Source organism: Myodes glareolus, chromosome 5 (genome assembly GCF_982192425.1).
Source record: "Myodes glareolus chromosome 5, mMyoGla1.1, whole genome shotgun sequence".
NCBI lineage: Eukaryota > Metazoa > Chordata > Mammalia > Rodentia > Cricetidae > Myodes > Myodes glareolus.
In genome coordinates, this window is record NC_142030.1 from 30,273,382 (window position 1) to 30,288,310 (window position 14,929).

General features: G+C 48.2%; 1 protein-coding gene across 2 annotated transcripts in view; it reads right to left on the reverse strand.

Moving 5' to 3' along the window:
• Il17rd (interleukin 17 receptor D) overlaps window positions 1–7,307 on the reverse strand; it is a 66,645-nt gene extending 59,338 nt beyond the window's left edge. The window contains exon 1 of one of the 2 annotated variants that reach the window (XM_048421301.3): window positions 7,114–7,307. In XM_048421301.3, the coding sequence (XP_048277258.3) occupies window positions 7,114–7,239 (126 nt within the window). In that variant the 5' untranslated portion in view covers window positions 7,240–7,307. The remainder of the gene's footprint in view (window positions 1–7,113) is intronic. The other variant, XM_048421300.3, reaches the window with a different exon arrangement.
• Between the last annotated feature and the right edge of the window lie 7,622 nt (window positions 7,308–14,929).

The window sequence follows — 14,929 nt, forward strand, 5'->3', positions numbered from 1 at the left end:
GGAGGGTGGGAGCTGTATTTAAACGCTAATCCTTCATGATTTCCAAAGGGTTCATTTGAAGACTGGTTTAATGAAACATGTAAATACCACTTAAACATCTTAATCAATGTTTAATTACCTATCAACATCCATTCCCTTTTCAAAGCTGATGCGTCAATACTTCATGGCTTTTCTAGGAACGTCAGTGTAGCAGCTTGAGTGCACAACCTCACGTTTAACGTCTATTAGGGCAGATTTAGAAGGGACAACGGGACACCATGATTCTACCATATTCAACTTCCAACAAAGATCACCACCTATTGCTCTTCCCGCTCCTCTGGTAAAGCCGTCTGCCAACAGAACACTTCGGCGTTAGGCTCACCATAAAGGAAACTGTAAACATGCAGGTTGAGGTAGTTTTCATTTACACAACTGAGTCAGAACATTTATAGGTCAACTTCCGTTTCAGAAGAGAATTACACGTGTGTTCACATCACATCTTCATCCTGTCAGCTGCTCTGTGATTTGTTGCAGACAGATGGTACCTATTAAGTCCCCCCACTTTTAAATGCTGTAGCCTTAATTAGCTACATCCACCTTCCCCCAACATTTCCAAACAAGGAACTAAAGAAAAAGGAAGCCTTTTACAATGGATACTTTGAACAATTGAGCTGTAAATATTAAAACAGTCTTCTGTTACAGAGTGACTACAATTATTTTTTTAGCAGCCAAAGTTGATTTTCACTCTTTATTACAATTTTTAAATTGTTCTATTTTTAGTTTCCTGACTTGTGTTATTAATTAAACCTTCTTCAAGATAATGCTTGAAAAAGAACTAGAGTGTCTCCCTAGGATAGTAAAGCTGCAAACTTTTCCCGTGGATTGCTAGTCACGTGCAAGCCACGCAGTAGCAGAGGAGCTAGCCCTGTGGTATCTGTGACTAGACACTATGCCCTTCCTAAACACAAGAAAGTCTGTTGACTGACCCACTTTAACTTGTCCTATGTAGATAAAACATACCCCAATTTTAATTTCTAATTTGGGTTTCCCTCATTTAAAAAAGACCCATTTATGCATTCAGGACTTTAAGCAAGAATTATGTCGACTGACTAAATTTTGAGAAAAACAAGAAACCACCTAGTAGACTCCTAGACTTGCGCCCACTATAATCAGCAGTAAGACTATTTGCTTCAATTGGATACGATCACTCCAGGGCTTGTGTCTTTTCAATCAGCTGGTGGCCCCCGCCGGGTTTAGAGTAGCAGAGGGGAAGTGGCCTGTGGTTAAACAGAGGAAATACCAAGGCATTTTAACAGAGCAAATAGTCTCTTCACTTCCCACCAGGAGGAGCTTCAAAGGCCTGGGCCCTGAGGAGACAATGTGCTAGAGGGCCATCAGTCACCTAATCCTGTGTCAGGACCATTCAGAACTTCCCGAAGGCCAAAGATAAACACTGCCCTAAAGGACAAAGAATGCCTCCCACTGGCTGGGCAAGTCTGGCCTCTTGAAACCAGAGATAGCTCCAGACTTGCAGAAGGCAGTGGCCTGCCACATTTAGGGAAGATGCAGACTGACAAAGGTGCAGATGCTGGCGGAGCAAGAGAGAAGTCTGACTTAAGGACAGCCCAGTGACCCGCCATGTGTACCTGAGCCCACCCCGCCCCCGCATCCCCCCCACCTCTGTGGGGGCCCCAGCTTCCAGAAGCCTGAAAAGCCATCCATCACAGACAGGCACAAGAGGCAGCGGGGAGAGAAAGAGGACAATAAAATTGTTGATGGGATGGCCCAGTCGCAGCAGACATCTGGGGGGCTGGGCACACGGACTGAAACGTTCAGGGATAGATGAGGGGAAAAGGGGTTGAAAGCAAAAAAAAACACCCAACACATTTTAAGCCAAATGAAGCATGAAAAACACTCAACTTAAAATAAAGACTGAAAAAGGCCTGGGCAGTTCTTTCCTTCGTGGGGAAGCTGTCTGTTAGGTCTGAACTGCCGAGACAGATCTGGAGCCTGCTCTGCTCCTTCCTCAGACACTTTTCCAGACGAACCCAGCTGTTCTGGAGAGGAACCCGGTGGAAGTGTCAAGTGCCCGTCTCTCCCAGGCCTCCTCTCTAACCCTAGAGCACAAGACCCCACTCAAGCCAGGATGCCCTGCCTAGCTAGCTCCCAGACTCTTCAACTAGCCTCCCTTCTGGTACTATTGTCTAAGTCCAGTGAAGCAACTTAAAGCCAAAATGACTTAAAGCCAAATTTAAATGATTTTTAAATATTTAGAAAGTATTTTCTCTTCCTCTCCTAATTTTGGAGCAAAGCAATGTGTCTCATTGAGAAGGCACCGGAAGAATCGTCTTAACCCAGGATCTCGTTCAAATGCTAACACCTGGGCTCTACCATGCTCTCATTCTGGTCTTCATTCTAACAAGTTTCCAACTCGGATACCGGAAGCTTCTGGGGATATCTTTGAACAACCAGCTTTGGGAAGAAATAATGCCCCACGCAGTACTCATATGGCCCTGAGTTGGTAACCAGCACAATGGTCCAGGAACTTAAGGCCTTCAGGGTGGGATGGGTGGGGATGGAGAAAGAGAAAGAAAGCTGAGGCCAGGCAGGCTCCTAGCCAACTACAAAACGGTCCGGAAGAAAGTATTGTACATTTCATAAAAACAGCTCCGAAAAAAATCTGTCAACTCAAAACTAAAATAATTTTAACCTCAGAATTCGGTACTTGACACAGGAGCGTCTGTGTGTGATGTGATCCACAGGACCACAGAACAAGCAGATACGGAGTCATGAGCTGCAAGTGAATGAAAATGCATCCAGTTCAGAATCAAATAAACATGCCTGGGCTCTCAGCCAGGAGGAATTCTTGGATTGGAATTTTATCAGGGGCCTAAATTTTAACCAGCTGGAAACCTCCCCCCCATTACTACCCTATTCCTTTCTACCTTTGGAGATGGAACATTTGCCTTAAATGGGAAACTTGTCCTTCATTGTATGGTGCCAGCACAGTTTCCGAGTTGCTAAAGACAGTCTTCTGGGGGAAAGGGTTTAGACGTTGTAGTTCAGACACAATAGACCAGGGAATATGTACGCCATCTAGGGCAGGAAGGAGACCAGAAATGGCCCCTAGGAAATTTGTGAGAATGGCTCTCTCAGCACTAGGGATTGACATGTTAACAGTACCCATCACAAACAGAACCATGTCTCCATCAAAAACAGTGGAGAGCCTAGGGAAATGAGTCAATGGACATAAGCAACTGCCGGGCAAGCAAGAGGACCTGAGTTCAAATCCTCACCACCCAAATAAAAAGTCAAGCGGGGGCAACCATGCTTACGTGGCTGTGCCTGTAACACTGTGGGTGCTGAGGCGAGCAGAGACCAGAGGATCACTGCGGTTCGTTGGCTGCCTGCCTACCTGCAGGTTCAGTAAGAGACATGTGTCAGGTCCCCTGACATCCTCTGGTCTCTGCATGAGTGCACACATGCACAACCTAACCCGGTAAATCAACTAAATAAAACACATACATCAAAAAATAAAAACAGCAATAGAAAGTGGCAGGTGGTGGTGGCTGATCCCTGTACTCGGGAGGCAGAGGCAGGCGAATCTCTGTGAGTTCAAGAACAGCCAGGGCTGTTACCTAGAGGAACCCTGTCTCAAACAACCAACAAAAGGAAAGGAACAAAGGAAAGTAGTAAGGGTTCCAAGCCAGTGTCAGCGCAGGGTCCGCCCCTCGGGAAGCTCTACAGACTCTAACTCCTTTGAAAAAACAATATTTATTATTCAATGCACATCCTTACCTGGCAAAGACTGAGATTTTCTTTTTCTTCAAATAGTTGAGGAAGTGTGCCCACAACTCATTTCTAAAACACTGAGCTGTGTTCAAGATGGTATCAGTCCCTTAATTAACCCACAAGTAATAGGGAGGTTGTGAAACCCGACCACTTAAATCAGGCCAGCTCATGGGCCCTGAGAGCAGCTCTCCCGGCTGCAGCACTTTTAAATCCTGGGGAAATTTTCAGTCCTACAGAGGCCTGGGTTTCTTGCCCAAATGCCCTATGGAGATTAAGTGGGGCATTCACTCATGTGTTCTCCAGTGTTCACACCCACTCCGCCTTCAGGCTTCAGGGCTCAAAGTTCAGAGTGAAACTCAGACCCCAGGATGATACCCACTGCAGTTCAAATCGCTTATTTACCCTCATTTACTTCTTTCAAATCACATATAATTTACCCTTATTTACTTCTTATTTTTGTTTGAGGTAGATATATAGATTATATATATGATATATAGGTTTACTATATATCCTTGGCTGGCCTGGAGCTCACTATGTAGGCCAAGCTGGCCCTGAATTGACAGAGCTCTGTCTACCGTTACCTGGGTGCTTACCTGGGTGCGAAAGGCTTGTAGCACCACCCCACCCATCTTTATTCATTATCCTTCCCCTGACCCTCCAAGCAATGGGGAATGACCCCAGACCCTGCAGGATGCTAGGCAAGCACTCTACCAATGAGCTACACTTTCCACATCCACCCCCACTCTTTTCTTTGCTTTCTTTGGGGTGGGGGAGCGACTCACAGTCATTCATCCTCCTGTCTCAGCCTTTGACCCTTATTCTTAGATATTTATACAAGCCCAACTAGACTGTAAGTGACCTCAGAGTCAAGGCCAATATCCACAGGCTGAGTAGCAGACCTGGTTAGAGAGGCAGATAGATATGACTTGAAAACCCAAGATTCTGAACACTAGTACCTACTAGAACCCCAGGACAAAGCAACCTCTGGGACATCTTAATTACTGAAGTACAAACAAGGAGGGCTTCCTGTAGGAAGCCATGATGGAGCTGAGAGAAGACACTAAAAGGAAGCAAAGGATGATATTTTCCCAAGCTTTAAACATGGCTGCAGTCAGGCACACTGTGCAAAGGCTTACTGCAGACGGGACATAGCATATGGAAGCCTGGTGCAGAGATCGTCTTGCCTACCTCCACTGGAGGTGAACCCAGACCGCAGGCATGCCACACACATGTTCTACTGTTGAGCTGTATCACCCCCACCCCACCGGTCTTTCTTCCTCCCTCCCTCCCTTCTTTCTTTCTTCTTTTTTTGAGACAGGGTCTGAGTTGCCCAGGCTAATTCTGAAACTCATTCTGAAGCCTAGGCAAGCCCAAAACTTTTGTTCCTGAGCCTCAGCCACCCGAGTAGCTGGGATCACAAGCACTGGGCTCAGGTATCCCGATTCTTCAAATTGTTTAACGTAGGATTTTGCAGAAAGATTGCAGGGTCTACATGTCCTCAACCGAGATCTGTAGGGCACCAGGCTTTGAGGCCACCAAGGAAATTAACCACACAGAACTGGCAAGCACCAAAGAGTAAGGGACCTGCATGAGAAAGTAAAGCACAGGGCACAGCATTTGGGGAGGGTTTCCCTGAGGAGCTGTCACGGTGTCACAGGAAAGCAGGCTCTGAGGGCAGAAAACAGTCACGATGGAAAGCACACCCTGGCCGTGTGAAAGGAGCTAGAAGCTGGACAACAGAGGGGAAGGGGCAGAAAACAGTGCTGTGCAGGCAGCAGGGTGAGGAAGCCGGGCCTGATCTCACAGGTACCAAGCAGGCTATCACAGAAGAGAGGAGCCATGCGAAAGAGGCTGAACTCTGGGATATGCCCCAGAAGCTTCCATGTTCATCCAGGAAGGCAAAGGATTGTAGTAGGCACCAAGGCAGGAGCTGCTGAGATCACTCCCAGGAGGCCAGGGATGTGGGAGACAGTGCTGGGCTCACATGGGAGGGGGGTTATCGTTCGGAGACAATTACACATCCACTGTTAAAACTTTACAAGCAGCAGGTATTCTAGGTTCTACAGCAACCGCCAATACCAATCTAGACCTAAAATCTTAAAAGAATTGATAGGTCAACATGAGAGCGCCTTAAAGAAATTTGGAATCTGTTAAAACTAACAGGGGTATTTTACTGCAATGGAAACACAGGAAGAAATCACGAGGGTTTACCCAAAGGGAAAGGTAACAACGTTCCCTAAGAGGAAAAGAGTGGGAATCGTTGACCATAGCTGCCTGTTCTCTGGGTTTCTGACCTGCGATTCTCTTTAAATGTGAAGCAAGTGAGCTAAGTGTCCCTAAGAGGTGTCCTGTCCTGGGTCTTGTCTGTATTGAGGCTAAAACAACCTTGGTCTACGCAAACTTCCCCCAAGACACTCTGAGCCCTGTGGAAATCAGCAACAACATCCCCATCCCTTCTACTTTCGAGGTAAGAAAACAGACACGCTCCCGGCTGCCTGAGGGCAAAGCCTGTGTTCTCACAATAGGGTTGAAGGTGTGACTGTCCTGGCTTGCAGCGCCCTAAGGTCCACAAACCAGGGGACCGCACTACACAGACAATATCAAAGGAACACCCGCTCTGGGGAGAGGGCTTCCAAGTACACAGAAAAAAGTCTGGACGCCACCAGTTTCAGGTCTGGGGCACCTGGCGGAGAGGACCTTCGGCTATGAAAGCATGCTCAACTCAAGCTGCGGCGCGTTGAGTGGTAGTGGTGGCATCGTGAGACCGTTAGCCAGACGAAAGGCAGAAAGGCAGGCAGTCTCTCAGAAAGTTAGGAAGGAATAGGGTGACGAGCTGCTTGAACAAAGCGCTGGTGAGAAAGGAGATGCATAGTTCCCTACCACTCCAGGTCCCCTTCCCTGGATGTCCTAAGCCCTTGCAGAGCTGCAGACATGAGGTCCAGGGCACGAACCACTAGCTCCGAAGCGCACCCGTTCCGCGGCAGCCCGGAAGATCCCAGTCCTGGACGCGTAGCCCTGGGGCAGAGGGCCGGGAACAAAGGGTGGGGCGCACGGCCCCCGCCCCGCCGCCCAGCCACCCGCCCTCGGGAGTCGGACCCCAGCCAGCGGCCGCGCCTCATTAGCAACACAAAGCCAGGGGTCGGCGGCCTCTTTCATCCAGAGCGGGACCGGCGGACGCGCGCCCGGGGTCCGAGACGCCGGATGGGCTGGAGGAGCCGGGAGCCCCGTTGACCGCAGATCCGGCGTCGGGAGATCGGCCGGTCCCGGCTTGCCTGCCCGCGAGCACCTGTGCCCGCCGCGCGCCCCCAGGTAACCCGGAGCCCGAAGAAACCCTCGCCTTACCCTCCAGCCACAGGTGTCGGCGCCCCTCGCGCGGCCCGAGCCGCCCGCAGCCACTGCCAGCTGCGAGCCGTTGAGGCAGGCATTGACAGTGAAGAAGAAGGAACAGAGCTGCAGCCACGGGGCCATGGCCGTGCGCTCGCCCAGCGGGGCCCTTCTCCCCTTGACTGCCGCCTGCTGCTCGCTCTAAGTCCGGAGTGGGCGGTGGCAGCCGTGGCAGCAGGGGGCCCGTCCACACCGAGCATGCGCAACCGTGCTTCGCCCCGCGTCTCCCCGCCAGGTCCCGCCCTCTTCGTCCTGGTCCTGCCCCTCTAGCCCGCCCCTCGGAGACTCTGGCTTCTGCAAGTTTCAGCCCCCTCACAGCGGGATTTTTTTTTTTTTTTTAATCCAAAGGATTTGTCCAAATGATGACTGCTCCAGACAAAAACTTGGGGCGACTCAAAAGAATATAATAATAGTAATTTTAAAATTAGTAATTTAATGAGTACTTACTTTGCAAATGTCAAGTCCCTTCTTGCGTTCTACCAAAGACACAGGAAAATGTCAGTATTAATGTCAGCATAATAAGGCCTCTAGAGAAATCCTGGCTCTACATTTACTCCTGAGACCTAGGACAAATTACTTGCTTCCTCCACAGCACTGTTCCCGGTAAGACAAAATGAAGACCACGAATCTTCAGCTGGGGGAGTTCTGTTAGTTAACGTGTAGTAAGCAAGCAATAAAGGCTACGGCCACAAAGTTACTTACCTAAGGACCCGTAGCCAAAACTGAAAAACAGTGTTCTTCCCAGAAACAAGTCAAACTTACCTTGTGGTGTGTGTGTGTGTGTGTGTGTGTGTGTGTGTGTGTGTTATCTCTCAAGAAAGAGGTACAGACCTCCTTTAGAGTATCATAGAAGCAAAAATGTCACTTTTCTTGTTGTTCTTCCTCTCCTTTGCCACATATGTGTGCTCCCAAACCACACCCCTAACATTGCACCCTCTGTCTTCCTGGCAACCTGATGATGGTCTCCACTTTCCCTCCCAGCCCCACATTCAGTACTTTATCCACCCTGGACACGGACCAGTGAATTTTGCAGCTGATGCTCTTCACTAATGACATTCTAGAAGGATATCCGTCTTGGTCTTCACCCTGCCTCTATTTCTTCTCTCTGAGACTATACTGATAGTCCCCCTCCACGCCATCTTGCTTTTTTTTAACCGTCACCCTGTCCATCCAACAAGGCAACCTTTGCATTCCAGAGCCCAGAAATCATCCCTTCTAGCAGCACACAATGGCTCTTTAATCCCAACCCGCAGGAGGCAGAGGCAGGTAGGGATTTTTGGGTTGTGTGTCACTGCCAGGATGCTCAAGTGTTCTGCTTGCCTAGCCGAGCCAGCCCCACGCAAACTGCAGGAAGCTTGCAGCTCCTCGCACAGATCTGGCCATCAGTACTTTTCTCCCTTCCTCCGCCATCCGCTGGACACCTCTAGCCATCCAAATCCCCTTAGAAAAGACTCTCCAGGGCCAGGCTTGTCACAGGTTGAGACGTGGTCAGGATGAGCTGGGGTTTGGTGAAAGACTGAGGAAACCATGAAGTTAGTTGCTACTCCTTAATCTACATGCATTCCTGCTGAGAGGTGTTCCATAGCTTAATAATCAATCCAGGACCAGAGTTTTCTGTTGTATCAGTGATTTTAAAATATTCCCACACATTTATCTCATTTTTAAGGATACATTCCTAAACTTGAGGTCTCTGAATTCTGAACATTAACTACTCCCAAACTGCTCATTATCTCATTGTCTTCTTAATTGCTTCTCTGGTTGCTAATAAAGTGGTTCTAATTTCAGCCAGCTTTCCCTCCTATCTGGCTCACCTTCCTGTCCTCAATGCTTTGTTCTCTACCTGTCCTGGATCAGTAGGTAAGAAGCTGTCATTGCCAAATGGATGTGGATAGGTTGGGAGTATACTTAGCAGCCATTTGGACATCTTCCATTGTTTGATGTGGTATTCTAGGAGAGAGGGGAGAGAGAGACAGACAGAGCATGTGCAATAAATACACAGCGTTCGTAGCAGAGCCTTACAAACAGGATGGGGAGCTGAGGTGTTGGCTCCTGGCGTTGCCGCACTTAAGACAGGGCCGCCCTCCCTCCCGTTCTTTATTGTCACTCTGCCAGTTGTTGAGCTTCCTCCATCACACTCACTGTAAGATGCAGTCCAGAGAGCGCAGAGAGTGTGGTAGGTACAGAAAGAAGAAATTGAGGCGTCCAGACCAAGACCAAAACACAGCAGAAAGACACCCTCGGGCTGAGAAATGAAGGGCCTTCTGTTTACCTTCTATCAAGACCCTAAGCACGTGTGGAAGAGGGAAGCTGCATACATCAAAGGGTCAAATTTGGTCAGGAAATTTAGGCCATAAATTGGTATTTGGCAATACCGTTACCATTCTGATCTTCTGTAGCAGTTACCATCTCTTACCCTGGCTTCTTGGAATGTTGGGGTTTACAGGGAGGATTGGAAGGGTTCCAGCCTGAAAAATGAGGTAAAAGAAGAGGAGCCAGATTTCCTCCCCACAGTTGAACCCCACTGCTGTAGAGACGAACAAGGAAACCTTCCCAAAAGTCAGAGTCTGTTTCTACCCACCAGAGACAGGATGGCTAAGGACCCTTTGCAGGCATCCCTCACCTGGCTCACTTCTCTGCCCTCAGTGTCTGTCACTTTGCTTGGCACTGACCAGTGAACACGACACTGCCACCACCAATAAGAGGCTGGTGATCTGGGAGTAGAGTTCCACATACAGCAATTGCTAGCAAGGCCCTGGGTTCCATTCTCAGCATAACCAAAACAAGGAAAATGTTGCTGAGGACAAATATATCAAGTGTATTTCCTCGCTCTACCAAAAACCTGGTCAGATAAGAAAAATCCCGAATTACTGCACTCGATTTTGTTAGAAATCAAATTATAGCATGAACCTGGAGAGAGGATAATGTCGTCATGGAAACGACTTGTCACAGACCTCTTAAGCCAGGAATAACTAAAAATTAAAATCAGTAAGCTGAAATTCTAAATTGTCTTTGGGGTTGTGATACAATAGTACATATGATTTCTGAGCTAATTATGACATTAAGCCAGGCATGACAGCTTAAGTTGTAATCAAGGTTTTTTTGGTTTCTGTTGTTGTTTTATTTGTTTTTAAAACAGGGTCTCATGTAGTCCTGGATGGGCTGTAACTCACTATGTAAACCAGACCGGCCCTGCACTCACAGGGATCCTCCTGCCTCTGCCTCCCCAGCACTGGGATCAAAGACCTGCGTCTTCGCTCCAGGTTTTCCCAGCAAGCTTAAACTAGCCTTAGTTACATAACGAATTCTGGGGTTCTCTGCGCTGAATGGTGAGACTATGTCTGGAGAGCTGGTTCCCTGCTTAAGATCACTTACTGCTCTTTCAGAGGGCCCAGGTTAGGTTCCCAGAACCACAGGGTGCTTCACAAGGGCCTGTAATTCCAGTTCCAGCCCTTTCTGGTCTCCACCAGACCACTGGACACATGCAAGTCAACACTCATAAAATAAAACGAACACATCTGAAAACAAACAAACAAACAAAGAATGAATGAACGAACCCAGAAACAATGGAAGCCTTTAAAAGTAAAGAAGGGGCCTCTTTACTCCCATCCCAGTCTCCTAGACAACTTAGATTTGGCAAGGCTTCCCAGGGCTTTGGGGATGCCTATGTCATAAACTAGCACCACCCCAGCTCTGTAAACCCAGTCTTGGCCACCTCCCCTGCACAAGGCCACCTCGGCCCCAGTAGGGGAGGAATCGTCAGTCTCAATAGGGTAGGACTCTCACCCGCGCACTTCATGTGTGTGCACATAAGACCGCTGTGAGAAAATCTTTTCCAGTTACAAGCCGGGCACCCTGCCTGCCCCTTTGAGATGTTGGGACTGTCACCACACCCCAAAACCCCAGTGCAGGAACTCCAAAGTGCAGAAACCTGAGAGTGGAGTACTGTGTTCATTCACAGATCCGTGAGCACTTTCTACCTTTTTCTTTGTTTTTCGAGACAGAGTTTCTCTGTAGCTTTGGAGCCTGTCCTGGAACTAGCTCTTGTACACCAGGCAGACCTCGAACTCACAGAGATCCTCTTGCTTCTGCATCCCTAGTGCGACGATTAAAGGCATGCACCACCACTGCCCAGCTAAAGATATGATCTTATGTATTCCATTTTGACCTAGAATTCCCTAGGTAGCTTAAGGCGCCTCTGAGCTTGAATCCTCCTGCCTTCATCTCCAGAGTGCTGGGATCACAGACACCAGCCAGTTCTCCATGTTTTGGCTTCTATTTCTTCTTTTTCAGGAGAAAATGAAGCATTTGGCCTCACCACAGAGACTACCAGCAAATATGTGCTATCCAGGTCTGGGTGCTCATGTTCCTGCCGTACATCCGGGCAAGTGTGTGGTCATCAAGGACACAGGACAAAGTTAACCCGGCAGGTGCAAGTCCGCTGCAATCCAGAGCCGTTGCTAAGTTTTAGAGGAAGTGGCATTCAGGGGGCAGTAAGAAAGCAAAGTCAAACACCAGCTCTCAGCAACCACGAGTTTAGGGGCAGCCATTTTCACAAGCAACAGGAAGGACACTTCAGCTTGCTTGCCTTTCAAATCTAAAGTAATAATTAGCTATGGAGGTACATGGTCATTATTGCAAAGGGTGAACCGCGAATTGAGGATGTCAGAAAACCTATTATCTGGCTTAGGGCTGGAAGCCAGGAGACAGGAAGCTGGGAGGCAGCAGCTGACTCTATCTCCTTTAGGAGACAGCGCCTAGATTAGATCTGCAAGACTACAGACCATACCCTGTTTACCATCTATTCAATAGGTGTTTGTGGAATTTCTACACCCATCAGCAATTATACCAGGAGTGCAGAGAGGAAAGGCATCTGCGTGGCATGTGCGAAGGCACTGGGCCAGTAGAGAACAGGGTAACCCCAAGGAGCTGAAAGTCTGTCTAGTTGGAGAGCTGCTAGGTGCGGAGGAATGGTACCAAGCGAGGCCTGCGGAGGCAGACAGGCAGTGCTTGACGGGCAGCTGGTTGTTTTGTGACGCTGGGAACAGAGCTTGGGGTTCCTCATAAGCAAGTGCCGATCTTCTCTACCACTAGTTGGGACCCCAGGGTTAAGTCTCAAACCCCAAGACAAAAGACGGAGATGCCTATTTAACATATCAAAGAGGGCCTGGCCTCCAGGTTCTTCCAGCCTCCCTCAGTCCCTCCCTGCTTGTTACAAAGTGTGGCTGACTACCCCACCCTCTACCCTGAACTCTGTGCCCCGAAACTGAACTGCCCTTTCCCCAGAGTCTCTTCCCTATATAATCCAGACATTTTGGTTACCCGCCCTTTGGGACCTTTGGCCTCCTGGCTGCTGCATCAGGTTCCCCTCTCTCCACCTCTCCTCACATGGTTCAGGGTCACGACACTCCGGACTCTCTCAGACGTCTCTGATTCTGGCTGTGCTCTCCCTTCAATCTATAACAAACTTTCTTTCCCACCATAACCAGGAGCAGTCCTTTGCTTTTTCTTTCTTGTTTTTCAATTTACCCATCGTAGTTCCCCCATTTGAACCTAAAAGCAGCCAGTGCTCTGAGGGCCCTAAGGACAGGGGATCGCTGTGTTTTGGAAAGACCTGTGTTCCAGTGCCACGTTGAGTACAACCTTCCCATCTTTAGCCGCCGGCACTTGATGCATATGTATGGGGTGTTTGTTTCCTTGGTTTTGAGACAGGGTCTCACTATGTAGACCTATCTGGCCTGAAACCTATCATAATCCTCCTGCCTCTGCCTTGTGAGTGCTGGGATTGGAGGTGTGCCCCTACCACACCCAGCTGATACTTGTTGAATAAATAATTCACCAGGATTATCACTGAAATAATGTCTAGAATCCAAGAATCATTTAAACCAAAACAAAACCGGGGAGTGGGGAGGATCAACCTTGCTAAAGCTTGAAATAAAATGACAAACATTGTTTTTTTCAGGTCTGGGGAGGAAGCTGGAGTCCTGCTGTACACACTGAGACTAATCCCAGGCTCTTTCTGCCTTCCTTTTAAGGTCATATTTATTGCAAAGTTCTTTGTTATTGTTATTAGAATGTTTTTTCGTTTGGGTGGTGGTAAGGACTCATGGCAGGATGTTAGGTGCGTTCTCTGCCCCTGAGCTTAGCAGAGCCCTCTTCTCCTGAGGCAGGGTCTTGCTATGCAGTCCAGGTTGGCCTCTGCCTTTCATTCCTTCTGCCGAAATCTCCTAGTGCTAGGATTACAGGCGTAAGCATTACCAACTACTCTGTTGTAGGCTTTCTGAAGAACAGTTTGGATTTATAGAAAGATTAAGAAGGTATTACTGGCAGTTTCCTTATCACCTGCCCCTACTTTCCTCTGTTATTAACATACTACATTAGAACAGTGCATTTGTTACAGATAACACATCAGTCTTCATATTGTGAGCTAAAAACAAAAGCTTATTTAGATTTCCTCGGGGATTTTTTTTTTTTTTTTTTTGGTTTTTCGAGACAGGGTTTCTCTGTGGCTTGTGGAGCCTGTCCTGGAACTAGCTCTTGTAGACCAGGCTGGCCTCGAACTCACAGAGATCCGCCTGCCTCTGCCTCCCGAGTGCTGGGATTAAAGGCGTGCGCCACCACCGCCCGGCTTCCTCGGGGATTTTTTTAAACTTAAAGAAATGTATGTATTTTGTGTGTAGAGGGACATGTGACCACACAGCTGTGGAGGAGCAAGTCTCCTCTCTCTCTCTCTCTCTCTCTCTCTCTCTCTCTCTCTCTCTCTCTCTCCAGCCCTGGCTGTCCTGGAACTCACCCTGTAGACCAGACTGGCCTCAAACTCACAGAGATCCCTCTGCTTCTGCCTCCTGAGTGCTGGGATTAAAGGCGTGCATCACTACCCACCACTGGCCTGATTCCACCAGGCAGATCCCAGGAATTGAACTCCGGTCATTAGGCTTGAAGCCTTAACCTCCTGGGCCCTCACATCAGCCCAAGATTTTAAGATTTTCTCAGTTCTCAACAAATGTCCTTTTCCTGTCCCAGTGCCCCACCCAGAAGGCCTGCATTAGTTGCTTTTTATTGCTATGATAACACACCATGACCAAGGCAACTTAGGGAAGAAAGAGCACCAGTCTTTAAACTCTCAAAGCCTCCTCCCACAAGGCCATGCCTCCTAAGCCTGCCCAAACCAAACCATGCCACCAACTAGGGACATAGTATTCAAATGCTCAAGATTGTGGGGCATGTCCCTATTCAAACCACCACCATCTCACATAGCATTCCGTTGTCGTGTCTCTGGCTGAGTGGCTCTGAGTGTCTTTCCGAGCTCCCCGGGAGATGGCACACATTTTGTACGATCTCAGAACAGATTTTAAAACACATAATTTGTTTCTTTTTTTTAATTTATTTTATTTATTATATATAGTGTTCTGTCTACATGTTTGCCTGAACGCCAGAAGAGGGCGCCAGATCTCATTACAGATTACTGATGGTTGTGAGCCACCGCGTGGTTTCTGGGAGTTGAACTCATGACCTCTAGAAGAGCAGCCAATGCTTTTAACCTCTGAGCCATCTCTCTAACCCCCCGCCCATAATTTGTTTCTTCCTGGAATTTTCTGCTTAGTATGGTTTAGAGATAGTTGTTAGCTGCAATGTGGGTCCTGGGAGTCAAGCCTGAGTCCTCTGGAAGACACCAGTGCTCTTTACCACAGAGACATCCCTCCAGCACCTATGATTGATTTTTTTTAATTATGTATGTGTGTGTCAGGATCAAGGATGTATGTGCACATGAATGCAG